Below are 13,267 nucleotides of genomic sequence, written 5' to 3'. Positions count from 1 at the left end.
CTGATGATGTCAGGGGGTCCTGATGATGTCAGGGGGTCACTGTGGTCCTGATGATGTCAGGGGGTCACTGTGGTCCTGATGATGTCAGGGGGTCGCTGTGGTCATGTCAGGGGGTCACTGTGGTCCTGATGATGTCAGGGGGTCACTGTGGTCCTGATGATGTCAGGGGGTCACTGCGGTCCTGATGATGTCAGGGGGTCGCTGCGGTCCTGATGATGTCAGGGGGTCACTGCGGTCCTGATGATGTCAGGGGGTCGCTGTGGTCATGTCAGGGGGTCACTGTGGTCCTGATGATGTCAGGGGGTCACTGTGGTCATGTTCTAGCCCCATAGTCTGGCCTAGTTGTGGTGCAGTGACTCACGGCATCTCAGCGGGCTGGAAGCGGCCTTCCTCTCCATCCAGGATGCCGTGGTACATGCCGATTTCCTGCTCCAGACGCTGCTTGTTGCTCAGCAGCGTGTCGTAGTCGCGGCGCTGCTGTTCGATCTCGCTGCGCACATCGGCCAGCTCCGCCTCCAGCTTGGCCACCACCGAGCCCAGGTTCTGCAGCTCCATGTCGTGCCAGTGTCGGGCATCACCCAGGGAGTTCTCCAGACCTCGTTTCTGCAGGACGACAACAGACACGAGATGATGTGTTTCTGGGCTAAGCTATGAATCGGTTGGGTTATTGATCACTGTGTGAGTCTCACCAGCGCTCTGATAGACTCTGTCTCGGCCTGCAGACTCTGGATCTTGCAGCCGGTGTCGTTACACTCTGCCTTCAGCGCCTCCACCTGCTGCTCCTCAGGACTCAGTCTGCTGCTCACACACTGCGCCTCCTGTAGCGAGACACACGGCATCAGAAACACCTTAAAGAACAGTCCAACATGTGAGGTCGCCTGTGCAGGTGACTCATCCTCACCTTACACTCCAGGTAGCTGTCGGTCTCGGCTCTGTTTCTCTCCGTCATCTTCTCCCAGTGGCTCCTGATGTAGGCCAGGATCTGGTCCAGACTGGTTTCTATGGGAGCGTCTGGTTCGTCCACCTCACGTCCTGCCATCTGATTGTAGAGGCCTCGCACATCCTGTGAGGACAGACAGGAAGTAGACGAGTCATATGACCTGATCAGTTTACTGCCCGTGAGATATAAAAGCTAAATATAAAGTTAAAAATCCTGAAAGAATTAATTCATAATTATAACCAATCATTTATTAATTCAAAATCCTTAAAAATCCATCCATAATATTTTATAAAAACAACAATTTATAATAATGTTGTTCCCAAATTATGATTTAACCATTTATCATTAAACAGAATTTCAAGTTAACGTTTTATTTAAAATTAAATCTAGGGGAGGCAGCATTGGAAGAATCAGCAGGATATAGCTACTGAACTCCCCCAGGGGGTATGTGTCTTGTGATTTGAGGTTAAATGGTGTGTTTTTTGAACAGAGTTTGGTTGGACCTGCTCATGGTTGTGCTCCAGGTTGCGCAGCTCAGCTCTCATGTTCTCCATCTGGTCCTCGAGCTCGGCTTTTGTCAGGTTGGCGTCGTCGATCACTTTGTACAGAGAGCTGATCTCCTCCTCCACTGCCTTCCTAAACGGCTGCTCGTTCTCGTACCTGCAGAACGAACATATCAAAGTGTCACTGTGTCTGATCACCTGAAATCATGCTGTGACATCACAGCGTTAATGATTATCTGACAAATGCACTGCAAACTGTGATCTGACTTTGATTGATTGATTTCAGTATGTGTGTGGCCTCTGACCTGTCCTTGAAGTCCTCAGCGTTGGCCTGAACGTTCTCTGTCTGCAGCATCAACCGAGCGTTATCCAGGATGGCTTCACTGACCTGCAGAAAAGACAGGAAATCAGAGCCCTGAGAGCAGCTGCAGCCAGCAGGGGGCGGCACACTCACACACACACACACACACACACACACACACACACACACACACACACAGTTATTGTTTTCCAGCTGTTGCTGCTAGTACAGTTATAGATTAGTATATTTATTTAAGTTAGTCTAATTATCGATCAGTATAGTTATAGGTCAGTATAGTTATGGATTAATATAGTTACATATTAGTAGAGTTACAGATTAGTATTGTTATGGGTTAGTATAGTTATACATTAGTATAGTTACAGATTAGTATAGTTATAGATTAGTAGAGTTACAGATTAGTATAGTTACAGGTTAGTATAGTTATACATTAGTATAGTTACAGATTAGTATAGTTATAGATTAGTAGAGTTACGGATTAGTATAGTTACAGGTTAGTATAGTTACAGATTAGTATAGTTACAGGTTAGTATAGTTACAGATTAGTATAGTTATGGGTTAGTATAGTTACAAATAAGTAGAGTTAAAGGTTAGTATAGTTACAGATTAGTATAGTTATGGGTTAGTATAGTTACAGGTTAGTATAGTTATGGATTAGTATAGTTACAGGTTAGTATAGGTACAGATTAGTATAGTTATGGATTAGTATAGTTACAGGTTAGTATAGTTATGGATTAGTATAGTTACAGGTTAGTATAGGTACAGATTAGTATAGTTATGGGTTAGTATAGTTACAAATAAGTAGAGTTAAAGGTTAGTATAGTTACAGATTAGTATAGTTATGGGTTAGTATAGTTACAAATAAGTAGAGTTAAAGGTTAGTATAGTTACAGATTAGTATAGTTATGGGTTAGTATAGTTACAGGTTAGTATAGGTACAGATTAGTATAGTTATGGGTTAGTATAGTTACAGGTTAGTATAGGTACAGATTAGTATAGTTATGGGTTAGTATAGTTACAAATAAGTAGAGTTAAAGGTTAGTATAGTTACAGATTAGTATAGTTATGGGTTAGTATAGTTATGGGTTAGTATAGTTACAGATTAGTATAGTTATGGATTAGTATAGTTACAGGCTAGTATAGGTACAGATTAGTATAGTTATGGGTTAGTATAGTTACAGATTAGTATAGTTACAGGTTAGTATAGTTATGGATTAGTATAGTTACAGACTAGTATAGTTATAGATTAGTAGAGTTACAGATTAGTATAGTTATAGATTAGTAGAGTTACAGATTAGTAGAGCTATAGATTAGTAGAGTTATAGATTAGTAGAGTTACAGATTAGTATAGTTATAGATTAGTAGAGTTACAGATTAGTATAGTTACAGGTTAGTATAGTTATAGATTAGTATAGTTACAGATTAGTACGGTTACATATCAGTGTAGTTACAGGTTAGTATAGTTACAGATTAGTATAGTTATGGGTTAGTATAGTTACAAATAAGTAGAGTTAAAGGTTAGTATATTTACAGATTAGTATAGTTATGGATTAGTATAGTTACAGGTTACTATAGGTACAGATTAGTACGGTTACGTATCAGTGTAGTTACAGGTTAGTATAGTTACAGATTAGTATAGTTATAGATTAGTAGAGTTACAGATTAGTAGAGTTACAGATTAGTATAGTTACGGGTTAGTATAGTTATAGATTAGTATAGTTACAGGTTAGTATAGGTACAGATTAGTATAGTTATGGGTTAGTATAGTTACAGGTTAGTATAGGTACAGATTAGTATAGTTATGGGTTAGTATAGTTACAAATAAGTAGAGTTAAAGGTTAGTATAGTTACAGATTAGTATAGTTATGGATTAGTATAGTTACAGGTTAGTATAGGTACAGATTAGTATAGTTACAGGTTAGTATAGTTACAAATAAGTAGAGTTAAAGATTAGTAGAGTTACAGGTTAGTATAGTTACAAATAAGTAGAGTTAAAGGTTAGTATAGTTACAGATTAGTATAGTTATGGATTAGTATAGTTACAGGTTAGTATAGTTATAGATTAGTATAGTTACAGGTTAGTATAGTTACAGGTTAGTATAGTTATGGATTAGTATAGTTACAGATTAGTATAGTTACAGATTAGTAGAGTTATAGATTAGTAGAGTTACAGATTAGTAGAGTTATAGATTAGTATAGTTATAGATTAGTAGAGTTACAGATTAGTATAGTTAAAGGTTAGTATAGTTATAGATTAGTAGAGTTACAGATTAGTACGGTTATGTATCAGTGTAGTTACAGGTTAGTATAGTTACAGATTAGTATAGTTATGGGTTAGTATAGTTACAAATAAGTAGAGTTAAAGGTTAGTATAGTTACAGATTAGTATAGTTATGGATTAGTATAGTTACAGGTTAGTATAGGTACAGATTAGTATAGTTACAGGTTAGTATAGTTACAAATAAGTAGAGTTAAAGATTAGTAGAGTTACAGGTTAGTATAGTTACAAATAAGTAGAGTTAAAGGTTAGTATAGTTACAGATTAGTATAGTTATGGATTAGTATAGTTACAGGTTAGTATAGTTATAGATTAGTATAGTTACAGGTTAGTATAGTTACAGGTTAGTATAGTTATGGATTAGTATAGTTACAGATTAGTATAGTTACAGATTAGTAGAGTTATAGATTAGTAGAGTTACAGATTAGTAGAGTTATAGATTAGTATAGTTATAGATTAGTAGAGTTATAGATTAGTATAGTTATAGATTAGTAGAGTTACAGATTAGTATAGTTAAAGGTTAGTATAGTTATGGATTAGTATAGTTACAGATTAGTATAGTTACAGATTAGTAGAGTTATAGATTAGTAGAGTTACAGATTAGTAGAGTTATAGATTAGTATAGTTATAGATTAGTAGAGTTACAGATTAGTATAGTTAAAGGTTAGTATAGTTATAGATTAGTAGAGTTACAGATTAGTACGGTTATGTATCAGTGTAGTTACAGGTTAGTATAGTTACAGATTAGTATAGTTATGGGTTAGTATAGTTACAAATAAGTAGAGTTAAAGGTTAGTATAGTTACAGATTAGTATAGTTATGGATTAGTATAGTTACAGGTTAGTATAGGTACAGATTAGTACGGTTATGTATAAGTGTAGTTACAGGTTAGTATAGTTACAGATTAGTATAGTTATAGATTGGTAGAGTTACAGGTTAGTATAGTTATGGGTTAGTATAGTTACAGATTAAAGGCCACCACAGTTTTCAGTTGTGTTGCTGATCAGACCAGGCTGAACCTCTGCTGGGACTGACGCGAGGTCATCATTAGTTTTGTACTAACAAAACTAACAGGGGAAACACTGAAATTCCAAACAAGTTTTAGTCTTTCTGCACCCGATAACAACTTGATTGATTACTTTGTATGCAGAAGATCAAATATTGCATTATTCGGATCTTTAAGGATCAAGAATCTAACAAGCTGCATACAGATTTATTTTTGATGGTACACTTTACTTTAACACTGATGTACTTTTACCTAAGTGAAGCATTGGATTACATGTTCCACCAGTACTGTAAATTGGTTATTGATCATTGATTAAGTGCTTAATATTTAGTGTTCTAGAGAAACTTAAGGACCTGGAGGAAAATAGTAACGTAGTTCAAATGATTTATTCTTTAGCTCAGGTTCTGTGCACTTCAGCTGATTCTGGGGAAGAAACAGAACCACATGTTAAAAATAGTGGGACCTGTTGGGGAGACGAGACCACATGGTGGTTCTGGTAGTTTGTTTGTGGGAAACAAAGCAGACAAACAGTGAGAGTAGATCACACAGAACTGTGTTGATGTAACATCATTTGGCAACCATGGTTACACAAATGTGTGTCACCACATGCGTCTGGGGATTTCCCCCAATGTGTCACAGTGAAAGCCGTTAAAACAGGTGCGTGTTTTCACAGTTCCTCTTTAGAAAGTGAGCCCCAGAGACCACACAGACTGTCAGAGTACAGAAGAATCCAGCTCACAGACAGGAAACTGGTTTCACTACGTCAACACAGAGGCATGCAGGTTTTAGATATGGGACGTGCAAGAGTTGCTGTGGACACGGGGGACACCTGAGACATGTTGTTCTGCAGGGGGAGGCTGTGGACACGGGGGAAACCTGAGACATATTGTACTGCAGGGGGAGGCTGTGAGATGTCTTCCCTCTCCCCCCACCTGTCCTCACCTGTCTGTAGACGTTCTCCTTCTCTCTCCACCTGTTCTCACCTGTCTGTAGACGTCCTCCCAGTCTCTCCTGAGGGGCCCCCAGGCTCCAGCACTGGATGCTTTGCGGTCCAGACAGAGTCGGATCTGTTCCTCCAGCTGTTGGTTCAGCTGTTCCAGCGCTCTCACTTTGTCTCTGTACTCCATCAGGCAGCTGTTCAGTCCGGCCGCTGCCGCACCGTGACCTGCCGTCCGCTCCCCGGCCCGGGGCAGCACCGGCGCCGCGCTGCTCCTCATCCCCTGCAGAAACACACTGCTGATACCCAGAGCCCGCCGGGACACCCGTGTCCCCAGGCAGGAGGTCCCACCCATTGGGGGGGCGGAGCCCACGAAGACGCCACGGGGGGCACTGGTGCCGGCCGAGCTGATCCGCCCGCAGGAAGCGGTGGCTGGGCGATCTGAGGACGGCTGTCCCAGGAAAGATGAGCGACGTCGGGGAAGAGGCATGGCGCTCAGCAGCTCAGAGTGTCAAACCGCTCAGAGCGGCGAGCCGCCGGGATTTATGGGAGCACGGGGTTCTGGAAACATGGAGGTGTTTGTGTTGCAGCGAGGACGAAGCCTTTGTTCTCATGGAAACACAGAGTCTGATTACAGCTGCATCAGCAGGGAGGGGGGGTGCAGGAAGAGTCCTGAAACACAGAGAAGTCACACACACTTCACACACAATACACACTATACACACACACACATTATACACACACAGGTCATCTGACACACACACACTACCAACAGATGCATTTCTGAAACACACACACGTTTGTCTTTCTATACTTGTGAGGACCTGACCCTGAGTCTGACCTGGACTCTGAGCTGCAGCAGATCCTCATGAAAGTTTTCCTCAGTTCTCAGGAACGACTCACCGGTGATTCACTGAATCAGGTCGCACCGTTAAAGAAACGTCTCAGCAACTAAAGACTACTAGCATTCGCCTCCACAATGACGTCATTACTAAACAGCATTTAAGTTTCAGGTCAGAGAGTCGAGATAAAGAATAAAAAAAATCACACAACCACACACACAAGTGCAGCAGTTGGTGAAAATCTTGGGTGCAGTTCCAGTGACATAGCAGTAGGGAAGTTACAGTTACACAATAAAAACACACTGCACGATGGACAAACATTGAAGACTGCACAATAAAAGGAGACACTGTCCTGTCACCCCAAACCACTCTCGTTCCAAAGTCTTCAGGTACGGATGCATGGTCATGACCCGTTGATGTCAGTTTGTAATACACTATGAAGGCCTGTAGCGTTGTTTTTAGATGCTAAAGGTACGTTTAAGATATTTCAAAGAAAAATCAGAGTAAGGAGATGGTTAGGGTAGACAGTGGGCCAACCAAGTTGTTTTGTTGCCTAAATCTAACCAAGTGGTATTGTTGCCTAAATCTAACAAGTGGTTTTGATGCCTAAACTTAACCAAGTGGTTTTCATGCATAAGCCTGACCAAGTAGTTTTCATGCCTAAACCTGACCAAGTGGTTTTGTTGCCTAAACCTAACCAAGTAGTTTTGTTGCCTAAACCCGGCCAAGTGGTTTTCATGCCTAAATCTAACCAAGTAGTTTTGTTGCCTAAATCTAACCAAGTAGTTTTGTTGCCTAAACCCGGCCAAGTGGTTTTCATGCCTAAATCTAACCAAGTAGTTTTGTTGCCTAAACCCGGCCAAGTGGTTTTCATGCCTAAATCTAACCACGTAGTTTTGTTGCCTAAACCCGGCCAAGTGGTTTTCATACCTAAATCTAAACAACTAGTTTTGTTGCCTAAATCTGACCAAGTAGTTTTCATGCCTAAACCTGACCAAGTAGTTTTGTTGCCTAAACCTGACCAAGTAGTTTTCATACCTAAACCTGACCAAGTAGTTTTGTTGCCTAAACCTGACCAAGTAGTTTTCATGCCTAAACCTGACCAAGTAGTTTTGTTGCCTAATTCTAACCAAGTAGTTTTGTTGCCTAAACCCAACTATGTAGTTTTGTTGCCTAAACCTGACCAAGTAGTTTTGTTGCCTAAACCTGACCAAGTGGTTTTCATGCCTAAATCTGACCAACTAGTTTTGTTGCCTAAATCTAACCAAGTGGTTTTCATGCCTAAACCTTACCAACTAGTTTTGTTGCCTAAATCTAACCAAGTGGTTTTGTTGCCTAAACCCGACCAAGTAGTTTTGATTGCCTAAACCCGACCAAGTGGTTTTCATGCCTAAACCTGACCAAGTGATTTTGGTGCCTAAACCTAACCAAGTAGTTTTGTTGCCTAAATCTAACCAAGTAGTTTTGGTGCCTAAACCGGACAAAGTGGTTTTCATGCCTAAACCAGACCAAGTAGTTTTGGTGCCTAAACCTGACCAAATGGTTTTCATGCCTAAATCTAATCAATTGGTTTTCATGCCTAAACCTGACCAAGTGGTTATGTTGCATAAATCTAACCAAATAGTTTTGGTGCCTAAACCTGACCAAGTACTTTTCATGCCTAAACCTAACTAAGTAGTTTTGGTGCCTAAACCTGACCATGTAGTTTTGGTGCCTAAACCTGACCAAGTAGTTTTCATGCCTAAACCAAACTAAGTAGTTTTGGTGCCTAAACCTGACCATGTAGTTTTGGTGTCTAAACCTGACCAAGTGGTTTTCATGCCTAAACCTAACCAAGTAGTTTTGGTGCCTAAACCCAACCAAGTGGTTATGTTGCATAAATCTAACCAAGTAGTTTTGGTGCCTAAACCTGACCAAGTAGTTTTCATGCCTAAACCTAACTAAGTAGTTTTGGTGCCTAAACCTGACCATGTAGTTTTGGTGCCTAAACCTGACCAAGTAGTTTTCATGCCTAAACCTAACTAAGTAGTTTTGGTGTCTAAACCTGACCAAGTAGTTTTCATGCCTAAACCTAACCAAGTAGTTTTGGTGCCTAAACCTGACCATGTAGTTTTGGTGCCTAAACCTGACCAAATGGTTTTCATGCCTAAATCTAATCAATTGGTTTTCATGCCTAAACCTGACCAAGTGGTTATGTTGCATAAATCTAACCAAGTAGTTTTGGTGCCTAAACCTGACCAAGTAGTTTTCATGCCTAAACCTAACTAAGTAGTTTTGGTGCCTAAACCTGACCATGTAGTTTTGGTGCCTAAACCTGACCAAGTAGTTTTCATGCCTAAACCTGACCAAGTAGTTTTGGTGCCTAAACCCAACCAAGTGGTTATGTTGCATAAATCTAACCAAGTGGTTTTCATGTCTAAACCTAACCAAGTAGTTTTGGTGCCTAAACCTGACCATGTAGTTTTGGTGTCTAAACCTGACCAAGTAGTTTTCATGCCTAAACCTAACTAAGTAGTTTTGGTGCCTAAACCTGACCAAGTAGTTTTCATGCCTAAACCTAACTAAGTAGTTTTGGTGCCTAAACCTGACCAAGTAGTTTTCATGCCTAAACCTGACCAAGTAGTTTTCATGCCTAAACCTAACTAAGTAGTTTTGGTGCCTAAACCTGACCATGTAGGTTTTGGTGCCTAAACCTGACCAAGTAGTTTTCATGCCTAAACCTAACTAAGTAGTTTTGGTGCCTAAACCTGACCATGTAGTTTTGGTGCCTAAACCTGACCAAGTAGTTTTCATGCCTAAACCTAACTAAGTAGTTTTGGTGCCTAAACCTGACCATGTAGTTTTGGTGCCTAAACCTGACCAAGTAGTTTTCATGCCTAAACCTAACCAAGTAGTTTTGGTGCCTAAACCCAACCAAGTGGTTATGTTGCATAAATCTAACCAAGTGGTTTTCATGTCTAAACCTAACTAAGTAGTTTTGGTGCCTAAACCATACCAAGTAGTTTTGTTGCCTATATCTAACCAAGTAGTTTTGTTGCCTAAACCTGACAAAGTGGTTTTCATGCCTAAACCTAACTAAGTAGTTTTGTTGCCTGTTGGGGGAAATACACAGCTGTCATCATAACCCCTGTGAATTCCCTCTGTAGCCAGAATGGTTGACTCAGAAGCATGAGAAATTCCAGATCAGGAGAGCAGAAAGACCTCATGGTATGTATCTTCCTGTGATCACACCAGGTCTTTCACTCTGTCCGCTCAAATGTGCTGGCTGAGTCTGGAGTCAGACATCCAGGTTTCTGTAAGATCTCATAAATCTGTGTATTCATTTAATATTATAACAAGAGTGTAATGTTCATTTAATAGTATACTGTTAGTATAAATATATTATATAATGTTATCATCTTTATTCTAATTCCATATATTAGTATACTATATAGCTTAACAATAGTATAATATTCTTACCAGCATGTTTGTGCATTTTTTTCATTCTTTAAATGCTTGTGCAAGAAAAATGATCTACATGGTGGTCGTGTTAGTCTATAATTTGATAATCCTAAGTGATAACTCGTCAATGATCATAACATGCATGCAGAACAATGAGTTCCTTTAAGCTGTAGAAAGTCAAACTTTTGTCCAGCCCCCTCCAGGCTGTGATTGACAGCTGATAGAGCTAAATAGACAGCTAGCCAAATGCAAACGTTCCTGATCTTCTGCCTGTGGTCTTCTGTCTCACCGCTTCAGCTGCCCATATGACCTCTTTCACTCTTCAGATATTAGCATGCTAACGTTAGCTTTGTCAGTTAGCTAACAGCAGCTCCACCTGCAGCTGTAAATATTTACAACTAATCTCTACGTGAGGACGAGTCATTGAGCTGCAACCTGTTTTAACGTCGGGATGATGAAACTGAAGTTAATAACGATGACAACCCGTTCTATCAGCTGATTGTCTCATGGACGCCAACAACACATTATATGTCCATGTGTAAGGCAAAGCCTGGAGAATAACTAACGTTACATGACATCCAACTACATAGTTTTTCTACCAGGGCAGTAAAATGTGGAGTTTAGCTGTCTGATAGGTGCTCCTATGCTGTAAGTTACCATTTTATTGCCAATTAATCAGCTGATTTAAAATCCACAACAATTATATCCTTTATTTCTGCCGTCATCTGTCCCCACACGTCTGGCTTCATGTTATCTCTCCTTTAATGACCAAAATCCACAGGCTGTCAGCTCGTGCTAAATAATAAGTGTGATCCTCCATTTGTCCAAATTTCACTTCTGTTCTTACTTTTAATAAACCAGACGACTACTCGGAGACTGTTTATTATTATTATTTCCTCTTCTTCTCCGTCGTACACATTTAATGTAGTGACAAGCGTCTACACTGCCTGAATTATACAAGCAGAAGAAGGACGACCTACTGACGAAACGCGCTCTATAGTTTTCAGCTACTGTAGAAACATGACGATGCAACGTGGCGACGTCCATGGAAGGGGTGCCGGCGGTTATGGAGATAGAAATGTCTCATTCTAAGGTAATAAATACAGAATGGTGCATTGTGTAAGGTCTTTACACACCACTGAAAACATAGTTATGGATCTTAGATTGCATTTCTGTTAATAGATCCTCAGAAATATTACAGACTGAACCTTTAACCAAGTATTTTCTGTGCCTAAACCCAACCAAACAGCAATGTTTGACGACTTTAACAATGTGCTGTTTCAAAACACTGGCGTTTTATTTTGAAAGTCTAACCGGACGTTGCATATTTGTTGTTGCTAAGCGTTGAACTTGACCGCGGAGCTTGAAGCAGCTAAAACACAGTGAGAAGAAGTTGACGCTGACCGCAGCGCCAGAGTTGAACACCAGGTCTGAACCTTCAAACTTGAGGTAGTGAGGGGGGGGCCACAATGTCCTCACAACGTAGGTTTAAAACTTGGTCCTCACAAAGATAGATGTTTGAGTGCACACACAGAACCCCCCCCCCCCCCCCCCCCCCCCCCCCCCCCCCCCCCGCCGTGTGACTCAGCTGCTGTTTGCTTCCAGAGAAGCTCAGGTGTTTTTTCTGGGTGAAACCAGAAACAATACAAGCAGCATGATAACTGATTCCTGACGTCACCACGACAATGGGCCGTTTCACCGAGTGTGTTTCTCTCAATCTCAGCAGGAAGTGGTTAACGGCGGCGCAGCAGATGAAACTTTCCCAGCAGCAGCAGCAGCAGATTTCTGTTTCACTACTCTGTGATACACAGAAATACACAGTACTAATACACAGTACTAATACACAGTAATACACAACACAGCACCCTCACTACTCTGTGATACACAGAAATACACAGTACTATACACAGTAATACTGATGAGCAGTATTTATGATACATGTATTTAAAATACAAAATATTGTCATGTCAGGCGTGTGATTGGCTGGATCTGTCTGTCTCTTCCTCAGTTTCACTTCTTTCTGTCACATTTTGTTTTTCTTTGTCATCACAGAAACTCATGACCTGCAGAAAATATCAAACCACAGACCAAAAGACTCAGAGACTCAGAGCCTGAACCTGAAAGTCCAGAGCCTGAACCCACATGTCCAGAGCCTGAACCCGCAAGTCCAGTCTTTGAACCCACATGTCCAGAGCCTGAACCCACATGTCCAGAGCCTGAACCCACATGTCCAGAGCCTGAACCCGCAAGTCCAGTCTTTGAACCCACATGTCCAGAGCCTGAACCTGCAAGTCCAGTCTTTGAACCCACATGTCCAGAGCCTGAACCCACATGTCCAGAGCCTGAACCCGCAAGTCCAGAGCCTGAACCCACATGTCCAGAGCCTGAACCCGCAAGTCCAGTCTTTGAACCCACATGTCCAGAGCCTGAACCCACATGTCCAGAGCCTGAACCCGCAAGTCCAGAGCCTGAACCCATATGTCCAGTGTTTGAACCCACATATCCAGAACCTGAACCCGCAAGTCCAGAGCCTGAACCCACATGTCCAGTGTTTGAATCCACATGTCCAGAGCCTGAACCCGCAAGTCCAGTCTTTGAACCCACATGTCCAGAGCCTGAACCCGCAAGTCCAGAGCCTGAACCCACATGTCCAGAGCCTGAACCCGCAAGTCCAGAGCCTGAACCCACATGTCCAGTGTTTGAAACCACATGTCCAGAGCCTGAACCCACATGTCCAGAGCCTGAACCCGCAAGTCCAGAGCCTGAACCCGCAAGTCCAGTCTTTGAACCCACATGTCCAGTGTCTGAACCCGCAAGTCCAGAGCCTGAACCCACATGTCCAGTGTTTGAACCCACATGTCCAGTGTTTGAACCCACATGTCCAGAGCCTGAACCCACATGTCCAGAGCCTGAACCCGCAAGTCCAGAGCCTGAACCCACATGTCCAGTGTTTGAAACCACATGTCCAGAGCCTGAACCCACATGTCCAGAGCCTGAACCC

The 13,267-nt window shown here is 41.6% G+C and overlaps 1 protein-coding gene across 1 annotated transcript in view; it reads right to left on the bottom strand.

The window, feature by feature from the left end:
* Positions 1-6,473, bottom strand: part of bfsp2 (beaded filament structural protein 2, phakinin) — an 8,620-nt gene extending 2,147 nt beyond the window's left edge. Inside the window, exons 1-6 of the mRNA XM_046051216.1 lie at positions 6,030-6,473; positions 1,749-1,831; positions 1,444-1,600; positions 902-1,063; positions 690-818; positions 362-603 (exon numbers count right to left, since the gene is read on the bottom strand). Of these exons, the coding sequence (XP_045907172.1) occupies positions 362-603; positions 690-818; positions 902-1,063; positions 1,444-1,600; positions 1,749-1,831; positions 6,030-6,473 (1,217 nt within the window). The remainder of the gene's footprint in view (positions 1-361; positions 604-689; positions 819-901; positions 1,064-1,443; positions 1,601-1,748; positions 1,832-6,029) is intronic.
* Positions 6,474-13,267: the final 6,794 nt, after the last annotated feature.

The sequence above is a fragment of the Micropterus dolomieu genome, linkage group LG06 (genome assembly GCF_021292245.1).
Source record: "Micropterus dolomieu isolate WLL.071019.BEF.003 ecotype Adirondacks linkage group LG06, ASM2129224v1, whole genome shotgun sequence".
Lineage (NCBI taxonomy): Eukaryota > Metazoa > Chordata > Actinopteri > Centrarchiformes > Centrarchidae > Micropterus > Micropterus dolomieu.
The sequence above is the reverse complement of the archived record's forward strand: the minus strand, read 5'-3'. Positions and strand labels throughout refer to the sequence as shown.